Source organism: Kwoniella dejecticola, chromosome 4, assembly GCF_000512565.2.
Source record: "Kwoniella dejecticola CBS 10117 chromosome 4, complete sequence".
In the NCBI taxonomy this organism is placed as follows: Eukaryota; Fungi; Basidiomycota; class Tremellomycetes; order Tremellales; family Cryptococcaceae; genus Kwoniella; species Kwoniella dejecticola.
Window position 1 is genome coordinate 2220043 of NC_089304.1, and position 19492 is coordinate 2239534.

The window sequence follows — 19492 nt, forward strand, 5'->3', positions numbered from 1 at the left end:
GCTCGCGCCATTACCCTTTACGGTGACAATCCCATCCGTCTGATGGGTACAAACTCGGCAATGGAATAGCGTAAAGGTGCCGCAAATCACGGCATTTCAGGTCAAAAGTCACGGCACTGTCCCACGTTGCACGCTTTGCTCCTGCTGTCCAAGGAACTGGAATCGCTCTTTTATCCGGTAGCGTTCTTTTATAAGCTTCAAAGCTAGAAGCATAGCGATGTTGTTTCGACGGCTTGTTTGGGCGGAGGAATTTCGTAAACGTGCGCAGCGCTTCCGATCCGCAACCTTAGACATGCTCCTGAGATAACGTCAAGGTTTGATTCCAGCTACCAACGCTTAGCCAATCCTCTGCTCAAGCGGGCGGTAGATCAGCGTACACGAGCTCGCGGCAGGAACGATCCGCGATCTTCGAATGATTTTTGGTCACGGCTTGAGTCGCTATGATTCTACACTGAATCGTTATTGACGTCCTACAAGATGCTTCTTTCGTTGCGTGTCCACATGTGCTAATCGGATCAGCTGTTGTGGCTGAAATCGTTAGCAACATGTAAAATCTGCTGCGTAGATCGCTTTAGCCCAGAATTTGATCGCTTTCTATAATCCAGCCGACTGATACATAAGATATACCCGTCTGAAGAAGAAGGAACAGGAATACCCCTCGATTGCAAGTCAGTCACACCTCCCAGACCTTTCTTCTAATCATGTTCTTCTTCTGGTCGATTCTCATCTGCTCGGCTAATGTCGTGTACGCTCAAACGCGAGCACAGATTCAAGCATGTGCGGTTTCCATCGAGCTCATCAGTTATGAAGCCAATCCCGTGTGGTCGACTGACGATACAACGCACTTCTACAATTCCACCTACACTTACGATGCTACATCCTGTACATCTCCGAGCAAAGTACCGGTCAACAAGATTTATCTGATGGATGCCAATGGAGCGACATACAGTTGTCCGGCTCCGGCCTTCGATTCAACAGGAAGTCTATACTCGCAGTGTAGTCAGACATTAGGATCAATAGCGCAGGCTGCCAAGACTGGGAATGCCGATTGTGAGTCTCGTTGGTGCGACGATAGAGCTGACTCGAGACAGGGGCAATTATCATGTCTATGGGAGTAAAACCCACCGTGTATACCATCGAAAATGACTTCACAGCTGGCTACTCGGATCCAGTCCAACCAACCGGTGCTCGACGTCGGCGGGCGCAAGCAGATCTAGCGTTGAGCTGTCTGCCGAATGAGTCGTACTGTCCGATAGGAAGGGGGAGACTGGGTTGCGTGGATACTTCTTCAAATCTCAATGGTGAGTACTACGCTGAACTAACTGCTCGTTCCGGCTGACAAGTAGCAGCGTGCGGAGCCTGTGCATACGATCCAAAGGCAATAGATTGCGCGATGATCGAAGGGGTCGATAGAGTACGCTGTAGCCGGTCTCAATGCATAGGTGAGTCTGAAATCGCCGAGGGCCTTCGCTGATCCAAGCAGTGGAATCTTGCGTCTCAGGATACACTGTTCATTCGGATCGTCGATCCTGTCAGTCTGTTTAAAAAGGACTAGGTGAGGCTTGGGGACCGGATGATACCCTCAAATAGATATTCGTGTTCCCAATTCACCTATATGTCAAGCGCATGCAGTTGTACACTAGATCTGACAGGTCCATGATTGCAATATTACGCCGAGTTCTTACGCAGCATATGCTGAGCAGCTAGAGTGACCCAATAAGGCGATGTCCTTTCAAGTTTCAGTACATCACATACTTCGGCTAGGGTTCTATTTAGAAGCTATACCATCTTCAGCGTCTCGTCTTCAGGGCCAGGGGCTAGCTCGTACAGCATGACCTTTTCTCTGTCCCATACGTCCTGCAACCAATATGGATCGTTACGGAGCCGTTGCCAAGCCAGGTCAATCGATGGGTATCTGTATATCATCGTGGATCCCCTAGTGTACGGCGATATCAGTCCATCAGGTGCGTTCGATCCAACCTTGTCTTCGCGAGGATCAATGGTGTCGTCTGTGTATGCTCTGCCGAAAACTATGTCAAGTATTCAATGTATGCTGAGATCAGTGATCCGAGACTTTATCATCGAGTGCGTCTGTCTACCATCGAACTTACCAATCCTCCCCTCTCTTCTGTCTCTCTGTCCCATCTCAAGGTGTGCAGCTCTAGCTTTCCGACGATTTGAAAGCGATCCTGCGAGATCCGGACATACGCAGACGTACAAGGGCATGAGGGAGACTTTATAATCTTCGGTGTCTGGTCACTTATTGAACAATTCGGCTTTTCTTGGCGAGTCACCGTTTGCACCTGCTGAATGTATTCATCCTTCGATGGCACTACAGGATCTTATATAACGCATGAGAATAACCATTCCCCAACACCCTCTACCTGCGTGCTTTGCGGAGAATAACGGCCAATTCTCGCCACTAGTCGCCGCAATGTCTGATCTGCGCTCACAGATATACAGTACATGAGATTGCCGGACATGATCACTGGACAGGGCTGATGAAACAGCACAGAATGGCAAAAATGACCAGATACTACAACAAGTCACTCGCGATGCTGAGGTTTTACGAACGTCCTCCCTCGACTATCCGACTGATCAACGTTCCAACTCCGTGTGAAACACTGACTCGGAACTCATCTCCATGGTGCAGAGTTATCTTGGGATCTGCTGACCATCCCACTCCGGCCGGGGTACTATCGTTGATGAAATGATCCGTCAGTAACCCTGAGCATATCATTACCGCTGTCCCTGCAGCCCATCGTAACGTACCCTGTGATGATCACTGTTCCAGGTTGCAAAGTTGTTCCCTGGGATAAGAATGATATGATCTTCGGAATGGAGAAAATGAGGTCACTGAGTAATATCTCAGTCAACGTACAGCGTCAGATCAACCCAATGACGACTTACTCGAGCTTGCTGTCCTGTACTTTTGCTCCGTTGAGCGTACCAGTTATCCTGATCTCTGCCAGATCTCGTATGTGAGCTGCGTGTACCAATGCGGGGCCTAGTGGACATGCACCGTCGAAAGATTTGGAATAACACCACTGCGATTGCGCAAACTGTGCCTTTCTCGATGAGATATCGTTCGCAGCCGTTATCCTGAATCAAGGCGCAATAAGTGGTCAGCGGATTGCAAGAAGATAAGACGATAAGACCATGACGAGCGCTTGTGTCCAGCTGCAAAAGAATATAATGCCTGCTAGCCCGATCGGGTTTGCACTTACCCGAGTAAATAGTCCAAAGCTTGCGCTTCTGAGACGTTCTTGGCTGCTTTCCCAATGACTAAGGCGACTTCGGACTCAAAATCCGCGGCGTCATCGCCTACGAATGCCTCAGGAATGACTGTCAGGGCAGGGTAGGGATCTGCTAGGGCGGTAGAGGGCTTCATGAACAAGGTCGGGATGTCTGGTATGGGCAAATTGACCTCCTTGGCGTGATTGAGATACTGGCGAGACGCGTCAGTAATTCTTCGGTATGATCGATATTGAGATTTCTGTCACAGTGTCGCAGGGGTCCGAGTCGGACCATCCGATCGAGGAACTCCGACGATAGGTCAAGATGGTGTGAGAGAACTCACGTTTAGTCCGACACATCTTATGGTACCAACCTCCATTTGAGCCAGAGGACTCAACAATCGTCCAACAAACTCTTTCCGACCCGTCTTCTGTCCCGGTTTCAAAACTGACAGCCCCGAGTACACATGCACTTCGACCGGTTTCGTTTCGTACGCTGCTGTACCTACGTCCACCTCTAGATCCACAGGCTCTCCTATAAGAGCATCAGAGTCGGATTTGGCATTGATGTCGTCGGAAGATGACTTTGGTATGAAGCGGACCAATCTCGTGAAAGAAGCCATCGTCCTAATCCTCTGTGTCTGGACTCGGGAATTAATTTGAAAGGCTTTGAAACGAGAGGCGAGGTAAATGTGTGATTTTGACGGTGCGAGAAGGAGCATATCACTCTCTGACGATCCAACAGCCAGTACAAGCAGTTGTCCAACGAGATACAAATTATACCTATGGTTTTGATCCTGCCAACTTTGCGATTCCTTGTTTTGTACACCGTAAAAGACCGCTTACTTAAAGACCTTCCCGAACCGATGCGAATGATTACGCCGCATCGGTCAACATTGTTCTCTTTCACTTGCGGCGATTTACCGTTAATCTTCAAGTCACCCCCGCAGGCGCGTCGTGCGACTATTCCTGTGTCGCAGGTGACGATTAAAATCTCTTGTGGGCCGTTCGGTCCACACAGACCATGTAATATCAATACATGTGCTGCATCATGTCGCTCCGATCATCCAGATTACTTTGGAACATTATTCGTCAAAAATCGATTGATGGCGTTCCCAGAAATACATGTACCATGTCTTCGTCGTCGAAATCACTTATCAACCTGGTCTCAGTCAATACTGCCCCCGACCGGGCGAAGAAAGTCATTGGCGCTGTGATCGAGAATGTCAAAGACAGATACAATATCGTGCATGCGGGAAATACTACCAGTAAGTGGAAGCGGAATGCGGATTGTTCATGATTGGTACTCGATAACATGACTATCGCTGATGATTGCTCATGTCATAGCCATAGAAGGCGTTAAACCTCTTCTGAAGTCTATACAGCCAGCTCCAGGCATACTAGTGAGTGTCTGGAAGCCATGTTCGGCCAAACAATTCCGTGAAGGCAGAACCTCTTGATTGACATGTTTTGTTCCTCAGTTCTGCGCATCAATGGTGAGCTAGCAAGATGTTGTCTAGGGTACACAGGCTTACGAATTCGTCCTGTGTTCGTCTTCTCAGTGGACTCCAGAGCAGCAGCAGGAGATCCAAAAGATTGCTAGGGATACCATTCCCGGAATCAAAACTCACGGAATCCCGACAGGATTACAAGTGCAAGTCGGCCCGGAGGGCATTGTGCAGTACCTGATGGAACGGATCGATGAAATCATGGAACAGAAATAGGGGATGAGACAGAAATGCATTGATACATATACAACACGAAAACTACAATACTGCAAAATCGCAGTCGTCGCCAGCAGTAAATTGCGGTCCGCAGAACCGCGGTTCAGCCAGGTAAAGATGAGTTTGTCCCTGTGTCGATGAGAGGGAACAGACTTCTCCTGGGGAAGACAGTGGATCAGCTGCTGATTGCGTCGTAAGTCATGAGATCTGCCTCATGTTTGAAGACGTACCAAAAATCGTCATCGTCGGTGGGGAAGAGAAAGCCCCCAACTTCATTTGGTACAGCAGGAATGTCCGCTTGCGAGCCTGGCATTGCTTCATCTTGTTGAGCTTGCTGAGATGGTCCGTTTCGGCCGGTTTCGAGCAAGTTCAAGGGATGCAAAGATGGTTCAGCGTTGGTATGTTGGCTCCAGAGCTGGTTCTGAATTATGTCTTGAGCACTGAAGGGCTCCCACATAGCCGCAGTAGGGGCGGTCCATTCTGGCGCTGCTACCATAGATGCGACCGACGTCTCCGAGATCTGCTGTGAATCCTGAGGGACTTCTGAGTTGCTGAGAAATGATGCTAGTTGCCACTCCGGGGACACTCCATTCAACAAATGCTTCAGCAAGCGATTGGTGTAGGCTGCCATGTCATCGGAAGAGCGGGATGCTTCTTCAATCGAGAACTGGACCTCCGTAAGCAGGCCGATCACCCTGACTCGATCCTCTTGGCTCATTGGTGCTATATTCTATCTTGCGGTGTATCAGCTAGCATGCTCGACCAGGCAAAGATCGTGGGAAACGGTCTGCGTACCTTTACTAGCCATATCGCAGTGACTGCCATCGCCACCCATGTAAGGTAGAAACAATACGGCAAGAAACCATAAGGAGCGAGATCCTTCTGAATGACAATTGCTATACCCAGAGCAGCTTCAACCGATTTTGAGAAAGCGGAAGAAAGGGCGCTGGGTCGGTTCAGATCAATGTGATCCTTCGTGTGATTGTGCCGCGCAGTTGCAAGCAGACGGTATTCGGCGATGTGGAAGCAGAAATATGCATCGCAGAGGCGGAAGGTAGCAAGTTGTGATTGGGTAAATTGAAAACGCTCTGCAAGACAAGACGTTGTCAGCAGGATCTGCCCGTAGGAAGATCTAAGAATTCTGCTCGATATGGACGACGCCTTACTAACGCACCGTTGTTGGCCAGCCATCGGTTTCTCCACCTAGCCCATTCTACTTCCAGCCAGTGTAGAGTCCTTGTCTCCGATTCCCTATTCTTTGTATCTAAATTGTCTGCGTAGAACCTGCACATCCTACTGAATGTGATCAAAGGGCCCAATGAGGACTCTCCAGGTATGGCGAATCGCGGGTGGTCGGCAACCCAATCAGCTGGGTCGTCTACATCCTGAGTATGTATCATGCGGGGAAGAGAGTGGTGAATAGCGAGGCTACCGCAGACACGTCCGATCAGCACATCGCCGACGTTAGGGTTTGCCGAGTTTAAACATTTCGCACGCACTGATAATCAGCTATGATCAGATCTGCTCGCATAGCGTCAGTCATCTTTTAGAATTTGGTTTCTTGGGAGAGATATTTAGCCAGTACTCACTCAGCCAAGCCCTCTCCTTGTTGAGCATCTCCCTAGCTATCAGATCTTCCGATGGCAGCGGACGACTGCTTTTAATATCTAGTCTCAGCTCCTGAGCCATGCGGATAGCATACCCCATTCTTCGCCAGCTAGTATGATCGTCCGATTTCTTCCAATGATGCAATAGGTTTAAGGCTTGAACGATGTGAACGGAGCATAGGCCAAATTCCACCGCTTGTCCGACTAACTTGTTGGTGAGCATCATACATCTGGCGTATATTTTGGGCCGTACGACCTTGGTTGTGACGGTGAGGACGGAAGAATATAGCAGTGTTGACTTTTGACGGCAGTAGTTGGCTGAGTGAAGGTTGGGATCGAGTATGGCGAGAATGGCGTTGAGATGCTGGAAATAGCTGTCACACTCGGCGGTCAGCTGGCTCGACGAAATGACCAAGGAACGAAGATGCTACACGTACAAATCGAACATCCCGTCCGCATCAGCGTCACTCATCAACCCAGCCTTGACGGGATCAGGGCAACCTGAGCGGAGGTGATGTAAAAGTAATGGGTCATCTTGAGGGAATGGGACAGGATACTGTGTGATTCCTCCGACCGGGGACCCTAAGTCCATCTCGCAGAATCAGTCCTGCCTGTAGTCAAACACGCAAAAAATGGCATCTCTTACCAGCTGAATCCCCTTCCTGCGGAATCACATGAGAGAAGTGTATATTCAGATCATCCTTAGATTGCACATCCGTTCTATCAATGGAAGCTGAATCCGATGGATGCGGTAGAGTATCTGACCTGGATTCTACGTGTGTGTCTATGGATTCGTCAAAGGCAGGTCCATTGGCCGTCCTGTTGAGGGGTATGGCGGGATGCGTAGGGGTTAAGCTTGATTCAGTCAATTGACTTTTCTTCTTCCGACCGCGTTGGTGCTTGGCGTATTCACACCGTATGTCGTGGTTTATGCATCGAGTACACCGGGAGCGTACATCAGAGGTATGACATTTGCGCTATCAGACGATCGACGTCAACGGTCGAATGTCAGCAGGCAAGACAACAGCATGCATAGGTAAAAGTAGTATTCAGCCTTGGCTCACCTTCGCTGAACGACAAGCCAAACAGCTGATTTTACTGGGAGGTCATCAAAATAATCAGCTCTATATTCTATATATGCATCACAAGACAGAAGGATAAGCACGCTGAGAGTGGATTCTGAGTGATAGCTCGGCTGAGTGCGGCGGAACTCTCTGCTGTAGGGGACATGACCATGATTCTTCGTACCATCCGTCCTTGTATCTTGCTGGACACGAACGTCAATTCCTCCGACGAAAGGCGTTCATCTATTCACCGAGCCATTCCCGCACAGTTGGTAATGAATGTTCAGACTCCCGGAATCCATACGACTGCCCGGCCTTCGTACTCTAGCTCTGGCTGCTGTAGTTCCCATCAATTGCAGCGGGCGGATATGTCACATTTATCATTGATGAGACCAGATGAATCCTCAGAGGGGGTCATCTGACAAGGTAGTCACACTAACTCCTTTCAAGGCGCGCAAGTTTTCGTTGGAATGAGTCGCCTGCCTTTTTAGCTTTCCATCACCATGCGCATTTTCATCTGTCGTCCCTTACGAGTAAAGGGTCTGACTCCTTCCTGTATCTCAAATCATAGCGTCCCGGGATGCTGTCTTCACTCGTCATGGCATTGGAGTCTCGTAAAACCGCAGTATTTTCCCAGCCCCATCTTTCACATACTTTGTTTGATATAACTCCATTGCAAACGGGTATGGGGAATTGCCCGCCTGCGGGGAATTCGAGCGGTGGGACCGGCTTTCTCTCGATGAGGTGCTCCACGATCGCATGTACAGGAAATGGCTCACACTGGATGAAGCATTTCATCCATTAAAAACGCACTTCAAATAGTCAAATAGCCAAAGATTGTCGATATGGTCCCAATGCGACTTCCATTTCACGACCAGCCTTTTATCATAGCCATCAGGTCCCGTCGTAGAAAAGTCTCATACCATTGCACTCATAGACCAACGCGACACTATGATCTCGGCTCCGATCAATTCAGGTTTTGTACTTCAGGATGACCCCTCAACTCCCCGAACAGAGGCAACCGTATCATTCCGTGATATCCTGCCGAATTCAGATCACCCCCGGATAGCCGGAATCAGCAACCATACCTCGACGTCGTGGTGCGAATCGCGTCGGAAAGTACCTGCTCCAGCATGGTTGATAGAAAGACTGGACATCAAGAATATCGAACGGCCGTACAAGGGTTTCTCCGCAGATGGTAATCCCGATCCATCTGTATTCCACTATCAGCAGGACGAAGGCGCTCCAGTGGAGCAAGCCGTCGAGGCAGTGGACAAGCTGCTGGGTGTTTTATCGGCAGACCTGAAAGCCTCCGTAATCAAAGGAGATGTCGCTATAGACGATGAATTCCGAGCTTGGTCAAACCCAGAGCTGTACGTCAATCAAGGTGAGCCTTGAAAGTTCGTGACAGGACGGGTACGCGTAGCTGACGCGGGTCCAGGGGGATTGAGACTTGATGAGGTCAGCTCCAACATACAAGAGCTGGTGCATGGCGTACTTGAAGCATCATTATCGTCTGATGGATATCGCAAAGCTCTGGGTTGCACCTTGACCAATCACTTTCTGGGACAGCTGGTGAACGGATTGGCAGTCCTCAACAAGCATTCATACAACTTCCGCCTCTTTTTGCCACCAACAACCCGCCGGCCCAGCCTGACAGATCCCTGGGGCTATACATTTTTCGGACACCATCTATGTTTGGCGGTCTGCTTCGTCGGTCGTCGAATGGTCATAGGACCTACCTTCATGGGTGCAGAACCCGACAGGATCGATGTAGGGGAACACGCCGGTTTGAGGTTATTCAGCCAAGAAGAAGTTCGAGGTTTAAACTTGATGCGAGAACTGTCCTCGGAGAATCAGCAAATAGCACAGCTGAACGAAGGTATGGACTGTCAACACGGCCTCGCGCAGGATCGATGGAATCCCTTTGATGAGAGGTAGGATGTGTCGACGCCTACATCAATCCCATTATTTGCGCTGATTGAAAGATCGCGCTGTAGACATCTCGGAGGTGCTCATCAAGATAATCGTATTGTGCCATTCGAAGGATGTCCCATAAGCAGATTCACTCAGGAGCAGAAAGAAGAGGTTTATGCGATAATACAAGCTTTCAACACATACTTGCCCGAAGGACCTCTCAAGTACAAAATGGATCGCATCAAGGAACACGAGGAAGAGACATATTTTGCCTGGATCGGGAAGTTTGGTCTGGGCGATCCATACTATTTCCGCATCCATTCTCCTGTGACTTTCTGCGAGGTGAGCATTGCTTCCATTGTCAGCGCACTAGTGGAAAGCTAATAGGCAGTCTATTCGGGCAGTTCGATTTCCATTGCGGGAGTAAGTCGCGGTATTCTTGATGCAGACATTTGGTTCCAATGACTTTGCTGACGCCGATTCGTCAATAGTCTTTCTAACAAACACCTCACCTGCAAAGTGTCATATACACACGGTCAATCGATTGCCTAACTGCGAGGATTATGGGAGAGCTCTGATCAGACAATGGACTGGAGAAAGAAAAGACTCATAAGTTGTATAAATTCATATTCTGATACATCCGGACCGGATATACACATATGTGCAGACTCCATGCAATGTTCTGTAGCAGCTCCACTGTTGGACATTTTCACGTTGTGGCTCGTTCTGTCTCCCCGCACCTTTAGCGTTTCTGGTACTTAGTATTTCAAATCCACGAGGATAGCCCTCCAGACCTCGCGATTACCGGCAATAATGCAATGAAAATTCGGGTCACATGATGATGGCCGACATGACAGATTTCGTTCAGTCCCATGGTCTGAGTACAGCGGCGTTCTCACCTGAGCGGTCTTCAAAACGAGTTTATTGACAGGCCGAATTTACCGCTCGGCTAACTTTCGTAATAAACCGAACAGATGATTATGCTCCATTCGACTGCCCTGGGCATTGTAAACATATGAGAGGGCTCGGCAAGAACCCCGCAATGGGTTGCGTTACTCTGGCAGTCCTCGTGGAGACTCCACTGCGGCGATCATTACCTATTGTCGACAGCAGCCATGTCCTTTTTCCCCGATCTGGCGCTTGCGCTGTACATAGTCTTCGTTGTAGGTCCCTGTTATAATCGTCTGAATCGGCTAGGTTCGACTCTTTGCGTCTCTGAGCAGGACACCGAGCAACAGAAGGCACACATCATGACGCTCACCAACACATCAGTTAAAGAACTTCGAGTGCACATGTAAGGATGGGAGCTCTACCATGTATACATCTACCCTATCAACGGACTTGCTGACAGAACCTGATAGTGTCGGAGCTGGTATGGGTGGTATGGGATGTGCATTAGCTCTGGCAAGACAAGGATTCACCAATATTCACGTTTGGGAATCTGCACGAGAGATCGGTGAGGTGGGAGCGGGCATCAATATTACGCCCAATCTCTCAAGGATTCTGGATTCTTGGGGCGTCCTGGATATTGCTAGATCGGAAGCTGTCGCTCTGGACGGTGCCAGTGTTCTCAGTGAGGACGAGCTAAGATCTGGGTTGAGTACAGCTGACTTGGTTACCAGATTCTGTTAAGGATGAAGTCTTGACAGCCGTAGATTTTCAATACATCCAGAAAGAGTTTGGATATCCGTTTTACGTGAGGAACTTGGCTGTCGGTCTATACCAGGGTGCGGTGACGAGAACTGATCGGGATACTGCTTCCTCGTAGGTCGTTCATCGATCGGCATTGCAGAAGAGTCTTCTCGAAGGTGCAATGAGCTCTGGAGCGGTCTCGTTGCACCTCGGAAAGCTAGTAACAGGGTGGGATTTCGACGCAAACAGGTTTCAAGTCAAAAGCAGGGGAACCGCCAAGGCAGCCACATCGTCAGCTTCACCAGACGAAGAGAATTCACAATGGATAGAAGCGGACCTCATTTTGGCGGCCGACGGCGTCAAAAGTAAGGCTAGGACAGCGATGCTTGAACGACAAGGGGAAGTCGACGAAGGTGAGCCTATGAAAGACGTTTGTGATGTGCGAATGCGACTAACAATCGGCCCACATCAGTGGAAGATACGGGACAGGCAGCCTATCGTATTATCGTAAAACGATCCATGATCAACGAAGACCCTGATCTTGTACCCTTCTTCACAGGATCTCATAGTTATCGATGGATCGGTGAGAGACGTCATATCATAGTGAGTGCGAACAGCTGTCTCGTTTGCGATCAGTGACTGATGTTGTTTTCCAGGCCTACCCGATCGCCTCACACGACTTGTTCAACATGTCTACCGCGCACCCCGACAGGCGCTTTGTGGAAGCGGACTCGTGGACGGCATCTGGGTCGAAGGAGGAGATGTTGGAGATGTTTTCCGACTTCTGTCCTCGGGTGCAGAAGCTGTTGCAACTTGTGCCGGAAGGTGATGTACTGGAATGGAAGCTCAGAGTGCATGCCCCTCTTTCGCATTGGGTAGATGGGAATACGGCATTGGTAGGGGACGCTTGCCACCCTACTTTACCTCATCTGGCTCAAGGAGCTGCACAGGCGGTGGAAGATGCCGCAGTGCTTGGCGCGGTACTTGGAAGGATCCAGTCCAAAGATGAAATCCACCGAGCCCTGCTTGTGTATCAGGTGAAGATCGGTCAATGTTATTCATTCTGAGGATCCGCTGACACGTTCTGTCGTACAGAATCTTCGGAAATCTCGAGCGGATTGGGCGGTCCTCACTGCTGCGGCAAATGGAAAGGGACTACATTTGGCGAAAGGCTCAGCTCAGGAAGCAAGAGATCTAGCTTTTAGAACCGCTAAGAAAGAAGGCGGAGAGAATCCTGATAAGGCTATCGATCAGTACGTCTTATTCTGCATCTAGACTGCAGCTGGCAACATCGATGGACTGGTTGACAATGATTCTACGTTTCCCTACAGAGTAACACAGAGGATACTGTATGCACATGACTGCATTAAAGAGGCTGGAGAAAAGTATGAAGAGCTTTATCGCCAGATTGTGGAGACAGAGCAGCAGTAATACATATCGCCACTTGATTGGACATCATGCATTGTACTATTGATCGCTTCTTCCGCAGATGTAAATAAAATGTCATTCCAGGTATTCAGTCCACGGAATCGCACAGCCCATGGTCTAGCTGAGAAAGCCGCATCTGCTGAATTTGATCGAGTGGTTTTGACCAGGGTCCGCGGTAGCTGGTCAGGCAGACGCGAGTCGACAGGTAATATGATTTGAGCGATAGTGGAGAATGTGCCTCAATCTATTCCATGCTGTTCAACAGATCAGCCAGTGCATTTCAGTCGTATTGAGCGGTTCCCTGGAGGAGATCGTCATTTACAGGGCGCATGCTTCTCGCGTGACTAATCGCGCAGCCTCCTTTGTCGCGATCAAGCGTCCAGCGGCATATCGACAAAACACCGCTATTCCGCCTTGCGGGCATTTGCGGGGATTCAAGCTGCTGCCCAATTGTGGGACAAAAGGGTCAGATACTATTGCTGCGGGGGATCCACGGGGGTTAGGGACTTGTCATAAAGGGGTTGAAGTATGTCACGCAGGAAAGCGGCACAGATGTCTGTCACGTTCCCCAGATGATCACCGCACATATCGGAGGTACATCTCTCTTGGACTGATGCGAACGATACATAAGTGATATAAGTGATACTCAGTAGCCAAAGCTTTTTCTCCCATCGTCCCAGAACGTGACTCGGCACCATGACCCATCAATCGCAAATCGAAGTCGAGTCCCAAAGGAATAACGCTGCTGTCGCTCATCAAGATGGCCGTGACCCCAGTCTTCCAGCCAACCACCCGATCAACGCTCTCAATAAGTGGCGTAAATTCTTCATCCTTTTGACACTCAGCTACAGTGGGTTTCTGGCGAATTTCAGGTGAGGTGCTCCTCTGAGAACCATTTGGGTGCATATCTCGGCGCTAACTTGTCATCTTGATACAGCGTTGCAATCATTCAAGTCGCATTTCCGTAAGTTTCCCAAACGTCCATGCGGTATGAGCTTGTGATGACGGACGCGCCAGAACTATGGGAAAAGCCTTCGGTGTTTCTCCAGGACAAATCCCTAAAACGATTGGCTACAATCTTCTAGGTATAGCCGTTGGCCCGCTCTTCTGGAATCCATTATCGAGAGTAAGTGTTGCGAATTTGCCCTGAAGATTGTAGTCAGCTTACACGCCGGCACGATAAGACTATCGGACGCAGACCTGTATACCTGCTTGGATCACTCCTGTTCATTCCCTGTGTTGTCTGGATGGCTCTATCGAAGACATATGTGGAATTCGCCATAGCCCGCGTTTTCGCTGGTATCACTTCCTCCTTTTCGCAGACTATTCCCCCGGCTACAGTCGGAGATATATATGTCAAAGAGGTCCGCGGCTCAAAGATGTCGATGTTTGCTGTGGCCGTCGTCATAGCACCGGCCATTGCTCCAGTCTTTTGTGGACTGATCATTGAACACACCACCTGGAGAGCGCTGTTTTGGCTCATTCTGGGTCTCGCGGTCTTACAATTTGGGGCCTTCTTCTTTGTCGTGCCGGAAACATTGTGGAATCAAGACGACGAGGCACCAATGCACAACTTGGGTGCTACTGCAAACCCCGAATCGCAAGCTGCCTCCGGTGATTACGACGGGAAAGACTGCGACGTGAAAGCCGTTACCGAGCATGTTGAACAAGCACCTAACAACAACGTCTTCGCCCCCGGACACGTCGGTGCGGCGTGGATGCCATGGAAACGGCCAGGGGAATACCTTAGGATAACGTTATCGCCCATTTTAATAGTGAGCACCCGTCTTTCGGCTTGAGGATAGAATGCAACAGCTAAGCCTGAACTGCCTAGGCTCGATACTTGACGATTGTCATCCCCTCTATATACTATGGCTCCATTTTCGCGTGGTCTGTTGGCATCACGATCGTTATGCCACAGAAGTTTGAAGAGCCACCTTATGACTTCGCTCTGATTCCACTGGGTGCGGCTTTTTTGGCCTTTGGCATCGGCGGTGTTCTGGGTAAATGGTCAGGAGGGATCGTCGGCGACAAAGTGATCTCGTATATGGTCAAGAAGAAAGGTTATCGAGAGCCCGAGCATCGTCTTTGGGCGCTAGTGAGTCGTTGAGCCGGATTTGATCCCTTCAGGATAGCAGGCTGACCCATGACTTGAAAAGCTTCCGATTCTTCCCTTCATGTTCGTTGGCTGTCTCATCGTAGGATTGGTAGTCCACTTCGAGCTTCATTGGATCGCTTATCTCATTGGCGGCGGTTTGTTCTTTTTCTGTCTGTCGGCTGCTACCGGCGTCTTACAAACAGTACGTTCTGCCCTCTCTGCTCAGGATCTGGGATACCATCCGAGCTGAACGTCTACTCCATTGGTAGTACGTCTTGGAAGGATATCTTTCTCGCTCTATGGATACTCAAGCAGTATTCGTATTCTTCAAATCAATATGGGGATTTGCCATTGCTTTCTTTGTCTACGACTGGGGCGAAGAGCATGGCTTTCTGTCTGAGTACATCGTGCAAGGCGCTCTGGCCGCAGGAGTAGGAGCCATCATTTGCATCGTGTTCATACTCAAAGGTAGATCGATTCGAGATTGGCAAGGAATGCCCACGGCATCTCACTAGCCATGATGGGCGTGTTCATATGTATTAGTTTGAATCTTGTGAAGACAAAATAAGTCGGGAAATGGCTAGATCGGGCGAAAATATGCAATCAGTAGTCTCGCAGACTTTGTTCAGGTACATTGCCGTACACTCTATCACAACGGATCTATGCTTTAGGGGATTTGTGCGCTGATAATGCAAAGTTTCAACGCAAGATATCTGCCCTGCCTCGGACAGTATGACCGGGGATATCGCGATTGGATTGACCGGAGTGATGTCATTGCTGGGCTGGTGTCTCATCACCGGAAGGCTCCTTTCACTGGTACACAGGTATCACTCGTTCATGTACGCAGCTGGACGCAGCGTCGTACTGCCTCTAGAGACCGCAACATTGCGGCGATCAAAATATACTTGAGCTGAAAAAGACGCCGCCGCAGTACAACAGATTCGCGCAGCACGTGGTCTCCCTTTTTGACGATCTGTGCTGATCAATGTCGATTGCAAAGATCTCTTTGAGATCGCCCGACTCAAACTGCATCCGAAGCTCGCAGTCTTCATATGAATGACTTCTTGCTCGGCCGAACATTTCAGCATGGCTCAAGCAGGTGGATCTCGCTAGTCTGCGAAATATCGGTTAGCGTACCTGAGAACAGCGCAGTTGGTTTCACTGCCTCGCCGCTCTTGGCATATCCGACTACGACACCTCAAACGACAATACTGCGAATGTTACAGCTGAGAGAGTGATGCCATGTGAAGACGTCGAAGTTGGAAAGGTATAAGAAGCGTATGGTCATGAGGATGGAGTCTTTGTTCAATCATCAGTACTCCCAACAATTCGCAATGCTTCCCCACTACCTCCTTTCTTCGATCACTTTGGCAGGTAGCCTGGTGGCCGCCTTGGCCATTGAACCCCTTCAGGCAAGAGACGATCAATCTCTGCCCACAGTGTCCCTCAACTATTCAACCATTCAAGCTTACGAGAAATCCAACACAACTTCCGGTGATTACTACGTGTTCAAGAACATTCGATACGCGGCTGCCCCAGTCGATGGTTTGAGATGGGCAGCCCCTCAAGATCCGATTGAGGAGACCACGACGAATAACGGCACCTGGGAGACTGAAGGCACTGAAGGATGTTCCAAGGCGGAAGATTGCTTATTCTTGGACGTCTACGTCCCTGCTCAAGCCTTAGATGGAGACGCGAAACTCCCGGTTCTGTTCTGGAATTACGGTGGAGGCTGGACGGGTGGAAGCAAGGAAGAAAACACTCCGGCGGTGAGTATTGTTGTCACTATGATTAACATACTGCAAGACTGATCGTACTCCAGGGTCTTTTCGAAGCATCCAACAACTCTTTCATCTTTGTATCGTACAATTACCGAGTGAGTTCAATCGGACTTTGCAACTCCCTACTGTCCTTCTTCCAATAGCTAAGAGTGCACGCAGCTTGGCATATTCGGGGTAGCAAATGGTCCGACCCTTCAGCGAGCTGGAGGAGTATCGAATGTCGCTATTTATGATGCTAGGAAGGCTCTGGAGTGGGTCGACACATATATCAGCAGTTTCGGCGGTGATCCCGACGAAGTCACCAACTGGGGTTTCTCAGCGGGTGGGTCTCAGGTGGTTGCGGCTATAACGGTACGTTGACCGCTTCTGTTGACTTTGCTCATTTGACCACTGACTTTTCTTCCTTGCGACAGGCTTTCGGCGGACACAAATGGAAACCAACTTTCAAGAGAGCCATCTTGAACTCGCCTGGCTGGGTCCCAGGAGCCGGTCATGCTCAAGCTGAGCAATATTTGCAAAACGTCACGGAGGCCGTCAATTGTACATGGGGTCAAGATGTCATCTCTTGTCTAAAGACTGTATCATTCGACGACCTTTTGTCCGCTAGTAACAACATCACTTCAATGTATAACTACCAGATGCAACCAAGAGCAGACGGTGTCGTTCTACCCGATACCTCTGAATATCTCCTGTCGATTGGTCAATTTCACAAAGATGTCGAGGTCTTACTAGGTCATTCAGCTCACGAATCAAACTCTCAAGCACAGTCTGGTGTAGAGGACGATGAATCTTACCGTAACGAGTTCAAGGTCATATTCCCCTCCATCACCGATTGGGCAATCGATCAGATCGAAGAGTTGTATCCGGCAAGCGATTACAGCTCTTATGGACTTCGATTCGCTGCCGCCAAACAACACTATGATATCCCAGGAAAGCTCCTCCCTCTCACCAATGCGTTCGGCAATCAGACTTACAATTATGTGAATTACTTGGGATCGGCGACTCACGGGTCTGATCAGACATACTGGTGGTACTCGAGCTCGTCATCGTCCTCATCATCATTAGGATCGTCTGGCTCTACCGGTGGACAGTCGTCTTCCATGCAAAGTTCAAGCAATGCTACCGACTCCGCCAGCTCCTCGAGTTCTTTGTCATCCTCAACAGCAGCGGGTCCAGATTCCGGAAACCAATCCTCGTCATCCTCTTCTGCATCCAACAGCACTTCCTCGTCGGGTCCAGGCGGTAGCAGCGGCGGTGCTACCGGTGCAGCCGGTGGGGGCTCGTCCCTGTCGGGTACTAACGTCGACGTCGCGAAGCAAATGCAAAGGTGGTTGACGTCATTCATCATCTCAGGCAGCCCGAACACGTACGCTTCCGCTACAGATGACAACATCACCAATATCGCCGAGTGGCCTTTATATGGAGCAGCCCAGAACGTGGTGGAATTCCAGAACAACGCTACAGGTTTCAACATCACTGGTGACGAGCTAGCTATTGATCAAGTGGTCTTCTGGAACAAGGTGAGCAGCTCAGCGTCCTGCTCCGCCCCCCGAGTGTTTTTGCCCTGCTGATATAGTCTTTCTTTCAGGCGTTGTGGTATTGATTGCGGAGCAGCCCAGGAGGGTGAATGCGTAGACGTTGATAAATAATCGTTATAATGATGACTGTAGCAGTGAGATACAATAGATCATAGACATTGCGACAATTCTCGGCCCAAGTGAGATTGCATGCGAATATACAATGTATCGGCTCGTATCACATGGTTATCGTGATTTGCTCAGGCGTTGACGTGGTAGGTTGAACAAACGACACCAATTGTAGCGCCATCTAGAAGGACCGTTCAATAAATTTGATAAACAGGATATGCGCAAGACATTTGCAGGCTGGATTGCATGTTGCGCGCGAGCGTGTTGTCTATGTGACCAAAGCGGGTCAAGATTCCTATGTGTCCGCGAATCCCAACAACACGGCGGTCAAAATTAAGTTGTATGTAACAGTCGAGAGTCTCTAGTAGCAGAAGTCGTCAGAACTGAGTTATTTCCAAAAATCCTCCAAAATATCTTCTAGGAAGATTCCGCGTATAGAGCTCAGCATCATAGCACCAACGTCACAAGAGGAGGAATACTTCGCGCTGGACTCACTGTTTTTTTTAATGCATCGTTTTGACTTTCACCACCAGCGGATATGAAGCGGTTCCATCTTGTCGCCAAACACATCAGCAAGGCCGGTCTCCTCGCCAACGCAAACTGAGTGGCAGAACAGACGTCGCAACGGAACATCTAACAGCAGAACGCGGCGGGAACGAGTCGTTGGGGGGTTACAGAGTAGATCCCTGACCAGGGGGATTTTGCGAAGGTTAGGGGGTTACATACATCCCCGTTCCCGGAGGGGCGTTTCCCCACCATAGCACACATGCCTGTTTTTCACTCCCAACCGGTCCAGAACACCTCTGGGATGCTGGGAAAAATACCCGTTAAGCTCTGGGATCCATAGGGAACAAATGGGAATTTTTTTTCACCCCCCCTCCGGGTTCGACCCCCGGAGAGGGAGGTGCCACTTTTGGGGTGAAAATCCGGGTCAAGTCCGGTGGATGCATGAATTTTTCCAATCAAGCTGTGGATCCCAGTAGAGTATTGCTGTAGGATGCTGGGAAAAATAGTTTGAGGGCTGTAGCATTGATGTGTGAAGAATGAGAATTTATCTTGACACCTCCCGGTCACCCAGGATTTTGACCCCTAAGCCCGGGATCAAATTTCAGCACCCGACATCCGGGGTCATCTAAGGTCTGTGGCAGTTGATCAAGGTACTTCAGTTAACTGGTCCATTGGGGCTCCACGAAACGTGAAAAAAAGGGCCAAATAGGTACCCGGCAGGGGGTTCAATCAAGTGGTATAGGCTCATGAAGGGTGGTCGTTGAGAGGCGCACAGGTCTAGGGACCGGTGGAAAGTAGAGCGAGATCAGGTCTAAGATAAGGGTTAGGGGGTTAGGGGTTAGGGGTTAGGGG

The 19492-nt window shown here is 49.6% G+C and overlaps 8 protein-coding genes across 8 annotated transcripts; 6 read left to right on the forward strand and 2 right to left on the reverse strand.

Annotated features, from left to right (window-relative positions):
• Positions 1-701: 701 nt before the first annotated feature.
• Positions 702-1339, forward strand: I303_104100 (uncharacterized protein; the record flags this gene model as incomplete). The annotated part of the gene is made up of 2 exons (XM_065968904.1): positions 702-1050; positions 1173-1339. The coding sequence occupies 2 exons, from the start codon at positions 702-704 to the stop codon at positions 1337-1339; spliced, it is 516 nt and encodes a 171-aa protein (XP_065824976.1).
• A 1227-nt stretch (positions 1340-2566) lies between these two features.
• Positions 2567-3859, reverse strand: I303_104101 (uncharacterized protein; the record flags this gene model as incomplete). The annotated part of the gene is made up of 5 exons (XM_018407430.1): positions 2567-2696; positions 2773-2856; positions 2911-3102; positions 3228-3448; positions 3581-3859. 5 exons carry the CDS (start codon positions 3857-3859, stop codon positions 2567-2569), a joined length of 906 nt encoding a protein of 301 aa, XP_018264238.1.
• Positions 3860-4368: 509 nt separating this feature from the next.
• I303_104102 (uncharacterized protein) lies at positions 4369-4960 on the forward strand (the record flags this gene model as incomplete). The annotated part of the gene is made up of 4 exons (XM_065968905.1): positions 4369-4504; positions 4584-4639; positions 4718-4732; positions 4799-4960. The coding sequence occupies 4 exons, from the start codon at positions 4369-4371 to the stop codon at positions 4958-4960; spliced, it is 369 nt and encodes a 122-aa protein (XP_065824977.1).
• A 103-nt stretch (positions 4961-5063) lies between these two features.
• I303_104103 (uncharacterized protein) lies at positions 5064-7159 on the reverse strand (the record flags this gene model as incomplete). The annotated part of the gene is made up of 7 exons (XM_065968906.1): positions 5064-5118; positions 5191-5690; positions 5756-6048; positions 6135-6388; positions 6460-6481; positions 6550-6941; positions 7005-7159. 7 exons carry the CDS (start codon positions 7157-7159, stop codon positions 5064-5066), a joined length of 1671 nt encoding a protein of 556 aa, XP_065824978.1.
• A 1423-nt stretch (positions 7160-8582) lies between these two features.
• I303_104104 (uncharacterized protein) lies at positions 8583-10161 on the forward strand (the record flags this gene model as incomplete). The annotated part of the gene is made up of 5 exons (XM_018407433.1): positions 8583-9018; positions 9073-9568; positions 9632-9890; positions 9953-9971; positions 10040-10161. 5 exons carry the CDS (start codon positions 8583-8585, stop codon positions 10159-10161), a joined length of 1332 nt encoding a protein of 443 aa, XP_018264241.1.
• A 637-nt stretch (positions 10162-10798) lies between these two features.
• On the forward strand, positions 10799-12611 carry I303_104105 (uncharacterized protein; the record flags this gene model as incomplete). The annotated part of the gene is made up of 8 exons (XM_018407434.2): positions 10799-10842; positions 10910-11121; positions 11171-11244; positions 11317-11593; positions 11653-11783; positions 11837-12217; positions 12276-12433; positions 12512-12611. 8 exons carry the CDS (start codon positions 10799-10801, stop codon positions 12609-12611), a joined length of 1377 nt encoding a protein of 458 aa, XP_018264242.2.
• A 693-nt stretch (positions 12612-13304) lies between these two features.
• I303_104106 (uncharacterized protein) lies at positions 13305-15221 on the forward strand (the record flags this gene model as incomplete). The annotated part of the gene is made up of 7 exons (XM_018407435.1): positions 13305-13480; positions 13546-13572; positions 13626-13734; positions 13793-14383; positions 14443-14706; positions 14768-14908; positions 14976-15221. 7 exons carry the CDS (start codon positions 13305-13307, stop codon positions 15219-15221), a joined length of 1554 nt encoding a protein of 517 aa, XP_018264243.1.
• Positions 15222-16040: 819 nt separating this feature from the next.
• Positions 16041-18090, forward strand: I303_104107 (uncharacterized protein; the record flags this gene model as incomplete). Its single annotated transcript, XM_018407436.1, has 5 exons — positions 16041-16475; positions 16529-16582; positions 16647-16838; positions 16901-18007; positions 18076-18090. The coding sequence occupies 5 exons, from the start codon at positions 16041-16043 to the stop codon at positions 18088-18090; spliced, it is 1803 nt and encodes a 600-aa protein (XP_018264244.1).
• Between the last annotated feature and the right edge of the window lie 1402 nt (positions 18091-19492).